The sequence below is a fragment of the Siphateles boraxobius genome, unplaced genomic scaffold (genome assembly GCF_051911475.1).
Source record: "Siphateles boraxobius isolate OS27281-9 unplaced genomic scaffold, OSU_SipBor_1 162, whole genome shotgun sequence".
NCBI classification, from domain to species: Eukaryota; Metazoa; Chordata; class Actinopteri; order Cypriniformes; family Leuciscidae; genus Siphateles; species Siphateles boraxobius.
The window spans coordinates 242,213-262,500 of NW_027508769.1; the positions used below are offsets into that span (position 1 = coordinate 242,213).

The 20,288-nt window shown below is 36.8% G+C and overlaps 1 protein-coding gene and 2 non-coding genes across 6 annotated transcripts in view; all 3 read left to right on the plus strand.

Annotated features, from left to right (window-relative positions):
• Positions 1-37: 37 nt before the first annotated feature.
• trnay-gua (transfer RNA tyrosine (anticodon GUA)) lies at positions 38-125 on the plus strand. The gene is given in 2 exon segments: positions 38-74; positions 90-125. It is a non-coding gene; the product is annotated as a tRNA-Tyr (tRNA).
• A 715-nt stretch (positions 126-840) lies between these two features.
• LOC143740010 (cytosolic carboxypeptidase-like protein 5) overlaps positions 841-20,288 on the plus strand; it is a 29,805-nt gene continuing 10,357 nt past the window's right edge. Inside the window, exons 1-10 of one of the 4 annotated variants that reach the window (XM_077232026.1) lie at positions 841-893; positions 3,248-3,492; positions 5,513-5,684; positions 7,936-8,117; positions 8,442-8,619; positions 10,079-10,257; positions 11,609-12,092; positions 13,684-13,853; positions 19,151-19,474; positions 20,154-20,288. The exon at positions 20,154-20,288 is cut by the window's right edge and continues 50 nt beyond it. In XM_077232026.1, the coding sequence (XP_077088141.1) occupies positions 3,284-3,492; positions 5,513-5,684; positions 7,936-8,117; positions 8,442-8,619; positions 10,079-10,257; positions 11,609-12,092; positions 13,684-13,853; positions 19,151-19,474; positions 20,154-20,288 (2,033 nt within the window). In that variant the 5' untranslated portion in view covers positions 841-893; positions 3,248-3,283. Of the gene's footprint in view, positions 894-1,711; positions 2,002-2,958; positions 3,038-3,247; positions 3,493-5,512; positions 5,685-7,935; positions 8,118-8,441; positions 8,620-10,078; positions 10,258-11,608; positions 12,093-13,683; positions 13,854-19,150; positions 19,475-20,153 lie in introns of those variants that run through there. The other 3 variants (XM_077232024.1, XM_077232028.1, XM_077232025.1) reach the window with 3 other exon arrangements.
• trnaa-agc (transfer RNA alanine (anticodon AGC)) lies at positions 1,597-1,669 on the plus strand. The gene has a single exon. It is a non-coding gene; the product is annotated as a tRNA-Ala (tRNA).

Consider the following 20,288-nt stretch of genomic DNA (forward strand, 5'->3'; position numbering starts at 1 on the left):
AAATTCATAGTTGATACCATTCAGTGCGTTTTCAATCCCTTCGATAGCTCAGTTGGTAGAGCGGAGGACTGTAGAGGTGATTCACTGAAATCCTTAGGTCGCTGGTTCGAATCCGGCTCGAAGGAAGAATTTTTTATATTTATAAAACGGTTAGTGCCAGTCCTTCATTCTGAGTGTTCTATTACCGCTTCACCCAACGGTCCTATGTATCACTACGCAACCACTCTCGGCAACTTAAACATAATAGTTCTCATTGATAAGCTTATGGAGTAGATCGAGAGCATTTTCCTTCAGATCAGTCATATATTCTTAATAAGAAAATCCGTTTGAATGTCCGCAGGGATATCTTGTTTTTCCCGTTCCCTGACACGCTAGTCATTTGACAGTTGAGTCTTCTCCGTGTCACAAGTTTCAGTTCTTTTATACTGACTGACTCGCTCATAAAGACGGTCTTTGCCGCCATCTAGTGGCGAAATAATGTAACTTCTGTTGTTGTTCACGGTCAGGGTGGGACTATTTTTTCCAGCGGATAAGGGGATTTTATTTAATGAATAAATAATCAATAAGATACTCGAGGGCTAGTGTTGTATCGTGAATAAGTCACGGCTGAAGGGCATGGACACCAAGAATATAACTATGAAGAAAACTATAACAATAACTATATTTGCGTCCGAACTAACGAACGATAACGGTGTGTTTATTCTAAGCTCACATGCTGCGGTTTAGAAGTGTGTACAGCGTCACTGAATATGTTTTTGCTGTTCTTGTTGCATTTACACGCTTTAGCCAGCAGATGTCCTCAGCATGCTATGTTTTGAGTGAAGTTAGTGTAATGATCTAACTGTGAAGTTAGCTGTAGTCAATATAGTGAAATATCACCATTTATTCAGAAGGTATGAACGATTGTTTTTTCCATATCCATTTTCTTTCTAAAAAGGGGGTTTGACTCGTCAAACAGTGGTGGATTTTTTTCTGGACCTCGGCGATTAACTTCTCTCATGTCGCGAGCCTTTAAATTAGAATGGATTTTGATTGAACGTTTTATCGTTCAACACCAGGAGGAAAAATAGTTCCGAAAGAGATCCCAACGAAATCGTTTCGCTAAGTTATATCGTTATCGTTATAGCTGTGTTGAGTACTCTGCTATTCTTTAATATTGAGAACGATTTTTAGAACTATATCTTCATCGTTATCTTGATATCGTCCTTGGTGTGAACGGACCTTTATTCAAGATACAGCACAGTCTCTCGCAACGGTACCTTGTTGCTTTCATAACATATTTAATGTGCGGAGTTCGATTCATTTTAGCACAATACTGATAACGTTATGCGCATATTCTATAATAACGTTACACAACCAACAATAACTAGTCTGCTACAACAGTTTCCGATGCCTATTTAAAATGAATAAAGAAAATGTATACAGTGTCTGAGCTCTGAAACAGAAGGAAATATGTGTTTTTTTTTGTTTTGTTTTTAAATTTAACTATAGTAGTATTTATTGAGTGGAACAGACTGCAAGTGAATTTGACATACTTCACTTCACTAATTTAGTAGTTGTTAATATTTAGTATGCAGCTAAACTGATGAAGTATGCGGGGGATTAGCTCAGATGGTAGAGCGCTCGCTTAGCATGCGAGAGGTGGCGGGATCGATGCCCGCATCCTCCATGTTTTTCTCTTATGTGTGGCGGAAATAGGTTTCACTTTCTCAACCTCGACGAGCATTAAAAACTATTTAAGATATTCTAGTATTATTTTATTATGGTTTACATAATAATGATCTATATAAAATACCTAATTTATATAGATCAGTGTTTACTCGCCTTTTTTCCGGTTTACTACGTACTTGGCGTCAAACCAACCAATCGCTGACCTTAAAGCTATCGCGTGAGCCAATCAGAAGACAGTGCGCTGTTTTCGCGAGCCAGGCTCTGATGACAAGGGGTTTGTTTGGGTTTAAAGAGTCGCCTAGTGATCGCTGACGAGGAAGGAATAAACAGGTATTTTTTCTAAACACAGCGATGACAAATGTATTTTTGCTTTGTTTTGTGTTTAGTTTTCTATGCTGCAAGCAACAGTTGTGTTTTGTTCGAAACCAGTGCTGATTTTGTTATTATATAGCTGCAATAAAGCTAGCGAATGCTAATCAACACTAGCTTCTGCTGATGTGCAGCAACGTTTCAGCGAAATTCAGAAATGAACATATGTTTATGATTTAGCAAGCGATAAAGAATGATACAGGTTCGTATAACATATTTGAATCACATAATGTCACCTAAACGGTACAGTGATGGATCCAGATGCAAATACCCTGCTATTGTTTTATTATATCACGGGTACTGTAAAAAATATAATGGTATTATCTATTCTCAAAAGCCACAACAACGACAGTTATAGTCAATATATTAAATACACTAATTAAATATTCATTTACAGTACCATGGTATTAACATGGATTTGGAGATCTTATTTCTGCAACCTCTAAAGAAAATGAAACTCGAATTTGCAAAATGAAATAGCAAGATTTATCTAAGTAGTTACAAGGATAAAGGTAGGTTTTAGAAAATGTTTTAACAATATATTTATGCATAAAAAGGGAAGAAAGCAAAATGTGCAATAAAATATATAGGCTAGTGTTTATTTAACAGTCCGTGAAAATGTTGCTGATCATTCTGTAATGTTGCAGAAATAATACACCGGTGCAGTTTTTTGTGTGTGAAATGTTAGAAACTCACAAAGTATGTTGAGTGTAACCTGTCATTATGTGTGTGTGTGTGTGTGTTTATGTATGTGTGTGTGTGTGTTTATGTATGTGTGTGTCTGTGTGTGTGTGTGTTTATGTATGTGAGTGAGTGTGTGTGTGTGTGTGTGTGTGTGTGTGTGTGTGTGTGTGTGTGTGAGTGTGTGTGTGTGTGTGTGGGGGGGGGGTATTAGTCTTGAAACAGCGCTTGTCTTTCCAGCACGATCATTACAGCTTCTCTCCTGCAGAACAGGCACAACAGAGGAAATACTGGAATTGATGCGTCTCGTTTGAAGGTGTGTGTGTGTGTGTGTGAGGATCTTTGTCTTTATGGCTTTATTCTAAACGTTGATGCCTTTTCAGTGCTGATGGGTCCAGGCTCAGGCAGGGCTGAAGGGTCAGAGGTCAATGATGGTATTTGATGTCCTGTGTGTCAGGTTTTTCTTGTAAACTGTTGTTCAGGTGTGTGTGTGTGTGTGTGTTTAAATGTGTTGGTCTTTCTTCAGGTGTGGAGATGAAGCTGCTCAGATAAAGCTCTGGTCATGGAGTTCCGCTTTGGGAATGTGGTGTTCAGCTCCCGCTTCGACTCTGGGAATCTGGCGCGTGTGGATCGTGTAGATCGAGTGGATCGTGTGGATCTGGACGCTGAGAGTGTCCGGCCGACCAACGCTTCAGTGCAGCAACACGACTATGAGTTCAACGTCTGGACCAAACCCGACTGTGCAACCACAGAGTTTGAAAACGGCAACCGGTACGAAGCTCAGTCACATAGATTTTACACGCATAGATTTTACACGCATAGATTTTACACACATAGATTTTACACGCATAGATTTTACACACATAGATTTTACACGCATAGATTTTACACGCATAGATTTTACACGCATAGATTTTACACGCATAGATTTTACACACATAGATTTTACACGCATAGATTTTACACGCATAGATTTTACACGCATAGATTTTTACACGCATAGATTTTACACGCATAGATTTTACACACATAGATTTTACACGCATAGATTTTACACGCATAGATTTTTACACGCATAGATTTTACACGCATAGATTTTTACACGCATAGATTTTACACGCATAGATTTTTACACGCATAGATTTTACACGCATAGATTTTTACACGCATAGATTTTACACGCATAGATTTTACACACATAGATTTTACACGCACAGATTTTACACACATAGATTTTACACGCATAGATTTTACACGCATAGATTTTACACGCATAGATTTTACACGCACAGATTTTACACGCATAGATTTTACACACACAGATTTTACACGCATAGATTTTACACACATAGATTTTACACACATAGATTTTACACGCACAGATTTTACACGCACAGATTTTACACGCATAGATTTTACACACATAGATTTTACACACATAGATTTTACACGCACAGATTTTACACACATAGATTTTACACACATAGATTTTACACGCACAGATTTTACACACATAGATTTTACACGCACAGATTTTACACGAATAGATTTTACACACATAGATTTTACACGCATAGATTTTACACGCACAGATTTTACACGCACAGATTTTACACGCACAGATTTTACACAAATAGATTTTACACGCACAGATTTTACACACACAGATTTTACACGCACAGATTTTACACGCACAGATTTTACACGCACAGATTTTACACGCACAGATTTTACACGCACAGATTTTACACGCACAGATTTTACACGCACAGATTTTACACGCACAGATTTTACACGCACAGATTTTACACACATAGATTTTACACGCACAGATTTTACACACATAGATTTTACACACATAGATTTTACACGCACAGATTTTACACACATAGATTTTACACACATAGATTTTACACGAATAGATTTTACACGCATAGATTTTACACGCACAGATTTTACACGCACAGATTTTACACGCACAGATTTTACACAAATAGATTTTACACGCATAGATTTTACAAACATAGAGTTTATTGCACGGTTTGCATAATTTTTTTTTTTTTAATGTTAAATATACACTATATATGTTATTGCGTGTTTTGCATAATTTTCATTTTTGAAATGTTAAATAATTTTTATTTTTGAAATATTAAATAAATTATATATTTTATTGCATGTTCTGCATAATTTTCTTTCTTTTAAATGTTACATAAACACTAATTTATTGCAAGTTTTGCATTGTTTTCACTTTTTACATGTTAAAAATACACTATATATTTTATTGTAAGTTTTGCATAATTTTTTTTACATATTAAAAATAAACTATATATTTTATTGCACGTTCTGCATAATGTTCTTTCTTTTAAATGTTAAATAAACACTATTTTATTGCACGTTTTGCATACTTTAAATTTTTTAAATGTTAAATATAATCTATCTATTTTATTGCACATTCGGCATAATTTTCATTTTTGAAACGTTAAATAAACACTATATTTTATAGTTTCACTGGCAAACGAGTGTCACACACAGTTACACAAACTTACCAGCAGTTATGTTTAACTTTGTCTTTTTTCCCCCTTATCACCAAAATATCCACAAAAGTGTAATTGATTATTAAATAAATTTGTCCGCTAAATAAAAACGTAAATTTTTCTGTCATAGTTTTGGTGAAAGATTGCATCACTAATAAAAACTGAAGAAATTTACTTTCTTCTTCCACGTTCCTGGTTTTACTGCGAGTGATGTGATGTTGACGTCACGTTCTGGTGGATCTTGTGTGTCTCCGCAGGTCGTGGTTCTACTTCAGCGTGCGAGGGATGTTACCGGGCAAACTTCTGAAGATCAACATGATGAACATGAACAAACAGAGCAAGCTTTACTCTCAGGGCATGTGTCCGTTCGTCCGCGCGCTGCCCGTGAAAACACGCTGGGAGAGGGTTCGGGACAGACCCACGTTTGAGGTATTACACACACACACACACACACACACACACACACACTACAGTTCCTCCCGCTTCTCCAGAAATATAGTTCTAACACATTGTGTCATTTCAGGTTTGTGTCTAAAAATAATCAGCTATTTTTATCGAGTCATAAATAACTCCTGAATACAGTTAGCTCAGTGTGTGTGTGTGTGTACTATATTGTGTATATATAGTAATAGTATATATAGTAATATAGTAATAGTGTATATATAGTGTATATATTACTATGTATATATATATATATATATATACACTATACAGGTGCTGGTCATATAATTAGAATATCATCAAAAACTTGATTTATTTCAGTAATTCCATTCAAAAAGTGAAATTTGGATATTATATTCATTCATTACACACAGACTGATATATTTCAAGTGTTCATTCCTTTTAATTTTGATGATTATAACTGACAACTAATGAAAACCCCAAAATCAGTATCTCAGAAAATTATAATATTGTGAAAAGGTTCAATATTGAAGACACCTGGTGCCACACTCTGATCAGCTAATTAACTCAAAACACCTGCAAAGGCCTTTAAATGGTCTCTCAGTCTAGTTCTGTAGGCTACACAATCATGGGGAAGACTGCGGACTTGACAACTGTCCAAAAGATGACCATTGGAGGGCAAGGAGGGCAAGACACAAAAGGTCATTGCTAAAGAGGCTGGCTGTTCCAGAGCTCTGTGTCCAAGCACATTAATAGAGAGGCGAAGGGAAGGAAAAGATGTGGTAGAAAACAAGTGTACAAGCAATAGGGATAACCGCACCCTGGAGAGGATTGTGAAACAAAACCCATTCAAAAATGTGGGGAAGATTCACAAAGAGTGGACTGCAGCTGTAGTCAGTGCTTCAAGAACACCACGCACAAACGTATGCAAGACATGGGTTTCAGCTGTCGCATTCCTTGTGTCAAGCCACTCTTGAACAAGACACAGCGTCAGAAGCGTCCAAAGACAAAAAGGACTGGACTGCTGCTGAGTGGTCCAAAGTTATGTTCTCTGATGAAAGTAAATTCATAACATGTAACCTCCACACAGTGCCAAAGCTACCAGTACCTGGTTTAAGGATCATGGTATCCCTGTTCTTAATTGGCCAGCAAACTCGCCTGACCTTAACCCTATAGAAAATCTATGGGGTATTGTGAAGAGGAAGATGCGATACGCCAGACCCAACAATGCAGAAGAGCTGAAGGCCACTATCAGAGCAACCTGGGCTCTCATAACACCTGAGCAGTGCCACAGACTGATCGACTCCATGCCACTCCGCATTGCTGCAGTAATTCAGGCAAAAGGAGTCCCAACTAAGTATTGAGTGCTCATGTGTTCATACTTTTCAGTTGGCCAACATTTCTAAAAATGCTTTTTTTGTATTGGTCTTAAGTAATATTCTAATTTTTGGAGATGCTGAATTTGGGATTTTCATTAGTTGTCAGTTTTAATCATCACAATTAAATGAAATAAACATAAACAAATATATCAGTCTGTGTGTAATGAATGAATATAATATCCAAGTTTCACTTTTTGAATGGAATTACTGAAATAAATCAACTTTTTGATGAAATTCTAATTATATGACCAGCACCTGTATAGTGTGTGTACACTATATATTTTATTGGACATTTTGTATTTTTTTCACATTTATATTTTTTTCATTTTTAAAGTGTAAATAAACACTGTTTTATTGCACATTTTGTATTATTTTCATTTTTAACGTGTATATTTTATTGCACATTTTGTATTATTTTCATTTTTAAAGTGTAAGTAAACACTATGTATTTTGTTGCACATTTTCATTTTTTAAATATTAAATAGACACTATATATTTTATTGCACATTTTGTATTCTTTTCATTTTTAAAGTGTAAATAAACACTATATATTTTATTGCACATTTTCATTTTTTAAATATTAAATATACACTATATTTTATTGCACATTTTGCATTCTTTTCATTTTTAAAGTGTAAATAAACACTATATATTTTATTGCACATTTTCATTTGTAAAATTTTAAATATACACAATATATTTTATTGCACATTTCCATTTTTTAAATATTAAATATACACAATATATTTTATTGCACATTTCCATTTTTTAAATATTAAATATACACTCTATATTTTATTGCACATTTCCATTTTTTAAATATTAAATATACACTGTATATTTTATTGCACATTTTGCATTCTTTTAATTGTTGAATATGTCAAACTGTATATGTGCAGATGTCCGACAGTCAGTTCATCCTGTCGTTTGTCCACCGTCTGCTGGACGTCCGAGGCGTCACCACGTATTTCTCCTTCTGTTATCCGTTCTCGTACACTGAGTGTCAGGACATGATGCTGCAGCTCGAGCAGAAGTTCCTGAGCGTCACACACACACACACACACACACTGGGGCCCTGCAGGTACTGTACCTCACGCATCATCACTGCACCACCTGCACGCTTCACTTCTTCAGCAAACACTGAATGCTTTATAGCACATTTTGCATTATTATTTTTTTTAAAAATACTAAGCACTGTATATTTATTGCATATTTTGCATTATTTTTAAATGTTAAATCTACACTATATATTTTATTGCACATTTTACATTTGTTTCCCTTTTTTATTGATTTTTTTTTACATCTATATATTTGAAAAACATTTAAATGCTCTTCTTTTTAATTGCATTACATTCTCCCTGTAACTCCTGAACTAAAGTGTCAGTCTCTCTCTCTGTCTGTGTAGTCCCGTGGAGAGTGTGTACTTTCACCGGGAGCTGCTGTGCCACTCTCTGGACGGGCACCGGGTGGATCTGATCACGGTTTCGTCGTGTCACGGTTTGCTGGAGGAGCGAGAGCCTCGGTTGGACAGACTGTTCCCGGACCTCAGCACCCCGAGGCCGCACTGCTTCACTGGCAAACGGGTATCAGACACGCTTACACTCGTACAAACCAGTGCTGGGCGGTACGTAGTGTTGCTTTCGTCAACGAAAATTATGACTAAATATCGTCATCAGCGAATCTTTATCACGACTGTGACGAAAACGAGACGAGACGCAACATAAATACTGGTCATGTGACGATGACTATAATTAAATAAATAATGCAATAATTTTGACAAATAAAAACGAGACTAATTGTGGTTTACAAAATAAAAGCTATGCTAAAATGTCTCTTCATTTTCGTTGACCAAAACGAGACGAGACGAAATGTTATAAAGATGTCCAGCAGGAGCGCTGTAGGAGGGCAGAAACAGTGGTTTCCCCGGTAACGACGGAACACAAAGCGGTTTCCCCGGTAACGGCTGAACACAAAAACGGTTTCCCCGGTAACGACTGAACACAAAACGGTTTCCCCCGGTAACTGCTCATAAACGCGGCTTTATCAGGAAAGATAAAGAAAGATTCAATCGAAATAACATCAAAACTTTTCACTTTGGAAACATTCATATATAAACGTTTTGACTTTGAATTGTTTTTTCAACGATGTCAAAGCCAACCACAAATACATTTTCCAAAAGCCTGTGTTGATACTGTGAACCAATCTATGGGAAACACTAATATAATTTGACAGCTATCAATTATAGTTTAGCCTGTCCATCTTCACGTCACGCTCAGTAACACACACATCTGAGCATCGCCAGTAAAACAGGGAAAAGACACTCTGAAACAGAGTCGCGGCGCATTCCCAACGTTGTTTAAGGCCGTGTGTCCACCAAAGCGTTTCTAGCCGGCTGAAAACGCTAGACGCTCTGCTGAAAACGCCTATCGGTGGGCGCTTGAGAGCGTTTTGGCAGCGCCACGTTTTTTCAATTGAGACGATTCGTTGCTATGATACCGAATATCCGCAGCACAGTTTACTTGTAACTGATTTGGCAGATAATTTGTTTCATCCTAAAAAATCATTTTTCATCCATTTTGTTCGGTTAGCTTTGCTGGTTGACGTCGTTGTACAGAAAGAATGTTGTGACAGTTGGTCGTGTGATATTTGTCCCGCCCCTCCTCCACTGTGATTGGGCGGCTGTGTAAAAAGTGACAGTGATGAGCGCTGCGTTTTATCCAAAGTTGAACAGTTTTCAACTCTCGGCGACCAGTAAAAAACGCAGAACGCTCAGCGCTTGAGCGTTAAATACTCGCTCAGCGCCTCGTTACGCTCATGGCGTTTAAAAAACGCGGCGCTCCCATTGAAAACAATTAGAATTTTACGCCAGCTGCGTGAAAAAACGCTTTGGTGGACACACGGCCTAAGCGACATATTGCTGTATATAAAAAATGTATATCATAACAAAAATAAACACTGGTATTCGGTATGAACCGTTCATCATTCTCTCCTCGTGTGTGTGTGTGTGTGTGTGTGTTTGCGTGTTGTGTTGTGTGTGTGTAGGTGTTTTTCCTGAGCAGCCGAGTTCATCCCGGAGAGACGCCGTCTAGTTTTGTTTTCAATGGTTTCCTGAACTTCATCTTGAGTCGGGATGATCCGCGTGCTCAAACGCTCCGCCGGATGTTTGTCTTCAAACTCATTCCCATGCTAAACCCCGATGGGGTCGTCAGGGGTCATTACAGGTCAGAGGTCATCTGTGAGCACTTGTGTGTATTCAACGTTAATGACGATTTTGTGCTACAATTAATCAATTATGTTTTTAATTGAATCAGTGTTTTAAAGGTGTATTGTGTAATATTTAGGAGGATCTGTTGACAGAAATGCAATATCATAAACATAACTATGTTTTCAGTCGTGAACCTGTTTTATTAACAGAATAGTTATATTAAACTTGTGTCTATTTCAGTTAAAGCCGTTATAAGTTATATACTATAAGTTATATAGTATGCAAGTTATAAAGCTATCTCCTATGTGAATTTTCCTTTAAGATGTTATAATATAACCACTCTAAGCATCTAAGCATATTTGTGTATTCTGGTAGTTTAACGCTGAAGAAGAGCTGTAACGTGACTTGTTGTTGAACACGAAGTAAAAGCTGACGCACTTTTTGTTCGGTGCGTTTTAACTGAAAAATGAGTACTCCGAATCTTTATTAAAAACCAACAGGCTGGGGACTTCAATTTTTTGTTGTTGTCTGTAACTATTTGGCAGACGTGAAATACAAACAAGGTGTGTGTGTGTGTGTGTGTGTGTGTGTGTGTGTGTGTGTGTGTGTGTGTGTGTGTGTGTGTGTGTGTGTGTGTGTGTGTGTGTGTGTGTGTGTGTGAGAAGGGGTTCTTTTTTTAGGCTATACTCTCTTGCAATTGAACGTGATAGTTACGTTTACTACTTAAAAATGTCATCAAAGCTAAAAATCGTATCTAGTCAAACCGCATCACGACATCGCTACAAATACAGTACGGGATTAAAATCAGCGAACATCAATAGGCTTAGACTACGTTACCTTGTTTCAGCGAGTTAAGTGTATTAAGTGTGTAATGATCCCACACTTTAGACAATTTCTGCCGTTTATTTACATATTTATTCTCCGCCATCGCGCCAACTAAATTCAAAATATATGCTTCCTGAACAGGTCCGTGTGAATAAACGGTCCGTGTGAAACAATCAAATCCCTGCGCCGCGCGTATAGTGCGAGTCATAGGAATTTAACGAGGCTTCGAGGCAGAGTTTTGCCTCGAGGAATTTTTGTAATCGAGTAACTCGAGGAATCGTTTCAGCCCGGGTAACAATAATATTCCCAATAACATCGTTGTACTGAATAATTAAGTAAACATAATTTCTTAATTTATCTTTGTAAAGAAACCTCATTGCTTAACTGGCGACTCTCTGCTGTCTCAGACGACGACATCACTTCCTGTCGGCCACCGTAACTTCTGTTGGGTGCAATTCGCAACCTCACCACTAGAAGCCGCTATCATGTACACAGTGCACCTTTAAATTAATTTAAATGCAAGTGTTTGTATTTGTTTGCAGGACGGACTCCCGCGGTGTGAATCTGAACAGACAGTATGTGAACCCCAGTCCAGATCTGCACCCCTCCATCTACGGCGCCAAATCTCTCCTGCTTTACCACCACATGCACAATCGCCTCGGCAACAACACTCCCTCCGCCCTCAAAACCTCCAACCAATCAAACACCACCTTTCCTGTGACCACGCCCACTGAGATAGAGCGCTGTCTCAACCAGCGCAACGAGGCGGAGCGAGGAGACGGGCCAATCCCGATGCAGCTGGAGGAGAGCTGGGAGAAGGGTGGAGTCGAGAAGGAGGCGGGGCCTTGCGATGAGAACCAATCGACGCAGAGCAGAGGCGACACCCCTGTAGTGACAAGCCCCGCCCCCTCTGAGCAGATCCCGCCCCAGGAAAGTGGAGTGGCGTATTATATAGACCTGCATGGCCACGCCTCCAAGAGAGGATGCTTCATGTACGGCAACAACCTGACGGACGAGAGTCAGCAGGTGTGTGTGTGTGTGTGTGTGTGTGAGTGTGTGTGTGTGTGTGTGTGTGTGTGTGAGACAAGAAAACGACACGTTAGCTGTGTGATCTCACTTTCATGTATTTTTTTGCCTAAAATTTCTAGCCATAAAAATAAATTTATTCATTGTTAAACATTCAAATTTTTAATAAGTTGTTTTAAATGTTTTCACATTTTTAACTTTTCTAAATTTAATTGATTTTTTTAAATTAATATTTTAAATTTCATCAATTATTATTTTAAGTGTTTTAAATATAATCAGTTATTTTAAGTGTTTAAATTTATTCAGTTATTTTAAGTGTTTTCAATTTAATTGATTATTTTAAATGTTTTAAATGTAATCAATTATTTTTAGGGCTGGTCCGAATACCATTTTTTGAGCTTCAAAGCTTCGGTAGTAATGAACATCGAATATTCGATGCTTCAGAATCTGTATAGCCTATGTGTGTCTGTCCGTTGCATTTTGATTATTTCGAGAACCGTTCATCCAAACGACTTTACAAGGGAGTGCAGTGTCGTATTTAGTGCAATATAGATAGACAGGCGAGACGCGACACGTTCAGAATTAATAAACTTTTAATAAACTACAGAACAGCGCGAGCCGGATGCGCGCGTGCCTCACGCGAGCAGAGCTTATGCTCCGAGAATGGACACTGCACTAGTGATATAAAACACACACAGGTCTTTTAACTTAAGCAATATTTTTAATAAGGTAGTCTAATATTTTTCTCAAATTTTAAAAAGTTAACAAATTACTGACAAAGTATGGTAGATTTAAATAAAGAAGCGGCACGCCTCACGCATGCAGGGCATATATGCTCCGAGAACGGACACTGCGCTAGTGATATCACACACACATACACACACACACACACACACACACACACACACACACACACACACACACACACACACACACACACGTCTTTTAACTTAAGCAATATTTTTAATAAGGTAGTCTTATAATATTTTTCTCACTGACAAAGTAGGGTAGATTTAAATAAATAAAATCGAAATTTAAATAAATAAAAACGAAATTTAAATAAATAAAAACAAAATTTAAATAAAAAAAAAACGAAAAATAAACGTGACGTCCCAGTAAAATCTCAAAGTCTCCTATATTTAGCTGTAGATTAATTTAGATTGATAAGGGTAAAAAGGATAATACATTTGGTTTCTATTATTCTATGTTCCACAATGTCAAAGCAACGCAGCTTAACCCAAAATAACGAAGTTATATGTTAAGTATTATATTTCACCAGATTTGATAGTGTAAAACATATTCAAGCGTGAATAAGAACCGTTTCGAGGGGGATGCCAGGTGTGCAAAAAAAAAAAGAAAAGAATATTCAAATGTCACATTTTCAAATCGAATACCAACACACCGAACGAATATTCGAATATCCGGGTCCAGCCCTAATTATTTTAAGTGTTTTCAATTTAATCTATTATTTTCGATGTTTTAAATTTATGAAGTTATTTAATTGTTTTCAATTTAGTTATTTTAAGTGTTTAAAATGTATTTAAGTGTTTTAAATGTAGTTAGTTTCGATTTTCATTTTTCTGCTTTCCAGGTGGAGAACATGTTGTATCCGAAGCTGATCTCCCTAAACTCCGCCCATTTTGATTTCCTGGGCTGTAATTTCTCTGAAAAGAACATGTACGCCCGCGACAAACGCGACGGCCAGTCGAAAGAGGGCAGTGGACGAGTGGCCATTCACAAAACCATCGGCCTGATCCACAGGTACAGACCCAGCATCAAACTCAGTCGAATATTTAAGGGATATTTCACCCAAAAATCAAAATTAGCCCATGATTTACTCACCCTCAAGCCATCCTAGGTGTATATGACATTCTTCTTTTAGACGAATACAATCGGAGTTATATTTAAAAATGTCCTGGCTCTTACAAGCTTTATAATGGCAGTGAATGGCCGGTTCTGTTTTGAAGTCCATAAAATTGCAACTATCCATCATAAAAGTCCATCATAAGTGCATCTATCCATCATAAAAGTTCATCTATCCATCATAAAAGTTCATCTATCCATCATAAAAGTGCATCTGTCCATCATAAAAGTTCATCTATCCATCATAAAAGTTCATCTATCCATCATAAAAGTGCATCTGTCCATCATAAGTGTATCTATCCATCATACAAGTTCATCTATCCATCATAAAAGTGCATCTGTCCATCATAAGTGTATCTATCCATCATAAAAGTTCATCTATCCATCATAAAAGTGCATCTATCCATCATAAAAGTGCATCTGTCCATCATAAAAGTTCATCTGTTCATCATAAAAGAGCATCTATCCATCATAAAAGTTCATCTATCCATCATAAAAGTGCATCTGTCCATCATAAAAGTGCATCTATCCATCATAAAAGTGCATCTATCCATCATAAAAGTGCATCTGTCCATCATAAGTGTATCTATCCATCATAAAAGTTCATCTATCCATCATAAAAGTTCATCTATCCATCATAAAAGTGTATCTATCCATCATAAAAGTTCATCTATCCATCATAAAAGTTCATCTATCCATCATAAAAGTGCATCTGTCCATCATAAGTGTATCTGTCCATCATAAGTGCATCTATCCATCATAAAAGTTCATCTATCCATCATAAAAGTGCATCTATCCATCATAAGTGTATCTATCCATCATAAAAGTTCATCTATCCATCATAAAAGTGCATCTATCATCATAAAAGTTCATCTGTCCATCATAAGTGTATCTGTCCATCATAAAAGTTCATCTATCCATCATAAAAGTTCATCTATCCATCATAAAAGTTCATCTGTTCATCATAAAAGAGCATCTATCCATCATAAAAGTTCATCTATCCATCATAAAAGTGTATCTATCCATCATAAAAGTTCATCTATCCATCATAAAAGTTCATCTATCCATCATAAAAGTGCATCTGTCCATCATAAGTGTATCTGTCCATCATAAGTGCATCTATCCATCATAAAAGTTCATCTATCCATCATAAAAGTGCATCTATCCATCATAAGTGTATCTATCCATCATAAAAGTTCATCTATCCATCATAAAAGTGCATCTATCATCATAAAAGTTCATCTGTCCATCATAAGTGTATCTGTCCATCATAAAAGTTCATCTATCCATCATAAAAGTTCATCTATCCATCATAAAAGTGCATCTTTCCATCATAAAAGTGCATCTATCCATCATAAAAGTGCATCTATCCATCATAAAAGTTCATCTATCCATCATAAAAGTGCATCTATCCATCATAAAAGTGCATCTGTCCATCATAAAAGTGCATCTATCCATCATAAAAGTTCATCTGTCCATCATAAAAGTGCATCTATCATCATAAAAGTTCATCTATCCATCATAAAAGTGCATCTTTCCATCATAAAAGTGCATCTGTCCATCATAAAAGTGCATCTATCCATCATAAAAGTTCATCTGTCATCATAAAAGTGCATCTATCCATCATAAAAGTTCATCTATCCATCATAAAAGTGCATCTATCCATCATAAAAGTGCATCTATCCATCATAAAAGTGCATCTGTCCATCATAAAAGTGCATCTATCCATCATAAAAGTTCATCTGTCCATCATAAAAGTTCATCTATCCATCATAAAAGTGCATCTGTCCATCATAAAAGTTCATCTGTCCATCATAAAAGTGCATCTATCCATCATAAAAGTGCATCTATCCATCATAAAAGTGCATCTGTCCATCATAAAAGTGCATCTATCCATCATAAAAGTGCATCTATCCATCATAAAAGTGCATCTATCCATCATAAAAGTGCATCTTTCCATCATAAAAGTGCATCTATCCATCATAAAAGTGCATCTATCCATCATAAAAGTGCATCTGTCCATCATAAAAGTGCATCTATCCATCATAAAAGTGCATCTATCCATCATAAAAGTTCATCTGTCCATCCTAAAAGTTCATCTGTCATCATAAAAGTTCATCTATCCATCATAAAAGTTCATCTGTCCATCCTAAAAGTTCATCTGTCATCATAAAAGTGCATCTATCCATCATAAAAGTGCATCTATCCATCATAAAAGTGCATCTGTCCATCATAAAAGTGCATCTATCCATCATAAAAGTGCATCTGTCCATCATAAAAGTGCATCTATCCATCATAAAAGTGCATCTGTCCATCATAAAAGTGCATCTATCCATCATAAAAGTGCATCTGTCCATCATAAAAGTGCATCTATCCATCATAAAAGTGCATCTATCCATCATAAAAGTGCATCTATCCATCATAAAAGTTCATCTGTTCATCATAAAAGAGCATCTATCCATCATAAAAGTTCATCTATCCATCATAAAAGTGCATCTGTCCATCATAAAAGTGCATCTATCCATCATAAAAGTGCATCTATCCATCATAAAAGTGCATCTGTCCATCATAAGTGTATCTATCCATCATAAAAGTGCATCTATCCATCATAAAAGTGTATCTATCCATCATAAAAGTGTATCTATCCATCATAAAAGTTCATCTGTTCATCATAAAAGAGCATCTATCCATCATAAAAGTTCATCTATCCATCATAAAAGTGTATCTATCCATCATAAAAGTGTATCTATCCATCATAAAAGTTCATCTATCCATCATAAAAGTTCATCTATCCATCATAAAAGTGTATCTATCCATCATAAAAGTGTATCTATCCATCATAAAAGTTCATCTGTTCATCATAAAAGAGCATCTATCCATCATAAAAGTTCATCTATCCATCATAAAAGTGTATCTATCCATCATAAAAGTGTATCTATCCATCATAAAAGTTCATCTATCCATCATAAAAGTTCATCTATCCATCATAAAAGTGCATCTGTCCATCATAAGTGCATCTATCCATCATAAAAGTTCATCTATCCATCATAAAAGTGCATCTATCCATCATAAGTGCATCTATCCATCATAAAAGTTCATCTATCCATCATAAAAGTGCATCTATCATCATAAAAGTTCATCTGTCCATCATAAGTGTATCTGTCCATCATAAAAGTTCATCTATCCATCATAAAAGTTCATCTATCCATCATAAAAGTGCATCTTTCCATCATAAAAGTGCATCTATCCATCATAAAAGTGCATCTATCCATCATAAAAGTTCATCTATCCATCATAAAAGTGCATCTATCCATCATAAAAGTGCATCTATCCATCATAAAAGTGCATCTGTCCATCATAAAAGTGCATCTGTCCATCATAAAAGTGCATCTATCCATCATAAAAGTTCATCTGTCCATCATAAAAGTGCATCTATCCATCATAAAAGTTCATCTGTCCATCATAGAAGTGCATCTATCCATCATAAAAGTTCATCTGTCCATCATAAAAGTGCATCTATCATCATAAAAGTTCATCTATCCATCATAAAAGTGCATCTGTCCATCATAAAAGTGCATCTATCCATCATAAAAGTTCATCTGTCCATCATAAAAGTGCATCTATCATCATAAAAGTTCATCTGTCCATCATAAAAGTTCATCTGTCCATCATAAAAGTGCATCTATCCATCATAAAAGTGCATCTATCCATCATAAAAGTGCATCTATCCATCATAAAAGTGCATCTTTCCATCATAAAAGTGCATCTATCCATCATAAAAGTGCATCTGTCCATCATAAAAGTTCATCTATCCATCATAAAAGTGCATCTATCCATCATAAAAGTGCATCTATTCATCATAAAAGTTCATCTGTCCATCCTAAAAGTTCATCTGTCATCATAAAAGTTCATCTGTCCATCATAAAAGTTCATCTGTCCATCCTAAAAGTTCATCTGTCATCATAAAAGTGCATCTGTCCATCATAAAAGTGCATCTATCCATCATAAAAGTGCATCTGTCCATCATAAAAGTGCATCTATTCATCATAAAAGTTCATCTGTCATCATAAAAGTTCATCTATCCATCATAAAAGTGCATCTATCCATCATAAAAGTGCATCTATCCATCATAAAAGTGCATCTGTCCATCATAAAAGTGCATCTGTCCATCATAAAAGTGCATCTGTCCATCATAAAAGTGCATCTATCCATCATAAAAGTGCATCTGTCCATCATAAAAGTGCATCTATTCATCATAAAAGTTCATCTGTCATCATAAAAGTTCATCTATCCATCATAAAAGTTCATCTGTCCATCCTAAAAGTTCATCTGTCATCATAAAAGTTCATCTATCCATCATAAAAGTTCATCTGTCCATCCTAAAAGTTCATCTGTCATCATAAAAGTGCATCTATCCATCATAAAAGTGCATCTATCCATCATAAAAGTGCATCTGTCCATCATAAAAGTGCATCTATTCATCATAAAAGTGCATCTGTCCATCATAAAAGTGCATCTATCCATCATAAAAGTGCATCTGTCCATCATAAAAGTGCATCTATCCATCATAAAAGTGCATCTGTCCATCATAAAAGTGCATCTATCCATCATAAAAGTGCATCTGTCCATCATAAAAGTGCATCTGTCCATCATAAAAGTGCATCTATCCATCATAAAAGTGCATCTGTCCATCATAAAAGTGCATCTATCCATCATAAAAGTGCATCTATCCATCATAAAAGTGCATCTGTCCATCCTAAAAGTGCATCTGTCCATCATAAAAGTGCATCTATCCATCATAAAAGTGCATCTATCCATCACAAAAGTGCATCTATCCATCATAAAAGTTCATCTGTCCATCATAGAAGTGCATCTGTCCCTGCACTTTTCAGTGAGTGAGTGAGTGAGTGAGTGAGTGAGTGAGTGAGTGAGTGATCAGTGCACTTTTATGATGATAGATGCACTTTTATGGACTTCAAAAATATATGTCCATTCACTGCCATTATAAAGCTTGTAAGAGCCAGGATATTTTTTAATATAACTCCGATTGTGTTCGTCTGAAAGAAGAATGTCATTCACACCTAGCATGGCTTCAGGGTGAGTAAATCATGGGCTAATTCTCATTTTTGGTTGAACTATCCCTTTAAACCGCTGTGACGTGAGTTTGAAAGAATGTGTGTGTTTCCTGTCTTTAGTTACACACTGGAGTGCAACTACAACACGGGGCGTTCGGTGAACACCATCCCCCCCGCCTGTCACGACAACGGAAGAGCCACGCCCCCTCCGCCGCCCACCTTCCCGCCCAAATACACACCTGAGGTGTACGAACAGGTGGGGCGAGCGGTTGCCATAGCAGCGCTGGATATGGCGGAGTGTAACCCGTGGCCGCGGCTCGTTCTGTCTGAACACAGCAGCCTAATGAACCTGCGGGCCTCCATCCTCAAACACGTGAGGAACAGCAAGGGCTTCGCGTCCGACAACCGCAGAAACACCAAAAACAACAGCCCACCTAAACCAGCGTAAGTGTTACTATAGTTCACTAAAGCTGAAACCATCAAAACGTTCCCAAGTCCCCCTGTAGTCAATCATTTTATCCATTAAAACTCATCTTTGATCACCAAAATTACATATTTAAACGTTTAAATTTCTTCATGCCTTGAATGTAATTCGACACCCTTGCCTCATTTAGTATGCGCAGTTCTATGAATATGCAAATGAGCCCCACCTCCACTCACTCCGCTCAGAGATCCACTCGTTGACGATCACACGTTGATCTGATTGGTTACAAGGTAGTTTGTGACGTCAGAAACACCAGCGATTTCAAACCGTGTTTTTGAGGCTGTCTTTGGTTCACTGCAGTTTTAAGGAGAAAATACTCAGCAATGCTGTCGACTTATGAATTTACACATGATTTGTCTTAAAGAATATTAAAAACACCACATAGACATATAAACAACATTAAAATCTGGACTTTCACCACAGGGGGACTTTAACTGAAAGTTTTTAAATGAAATAAAACATTCAGTTTAACCTGATGTACTAAAATAACTTAAAAAAAAAACGAACGAAAGCTACTGTATATAGATATAACCAATTAAAAAATGTAATATTTAGCTTACCCAGCCGCTGATATAGCATTAAAATCTCTCCTACTTCCTCCTGATGGATGTTTTTCACTCTCGTTGTGTGTTTTCCCAGAAGCCTCAGCATCTCTGCCTCGGAGAACTCGCTCACCGGGACGCGCAGTATCGCAGATGTTCAGGGATCCCGGCAGACTTCGTCTCAGATCAAGAGTTCTCCCAGCTTCACCTTCGGCAGCTCGGCCTGCGCTCA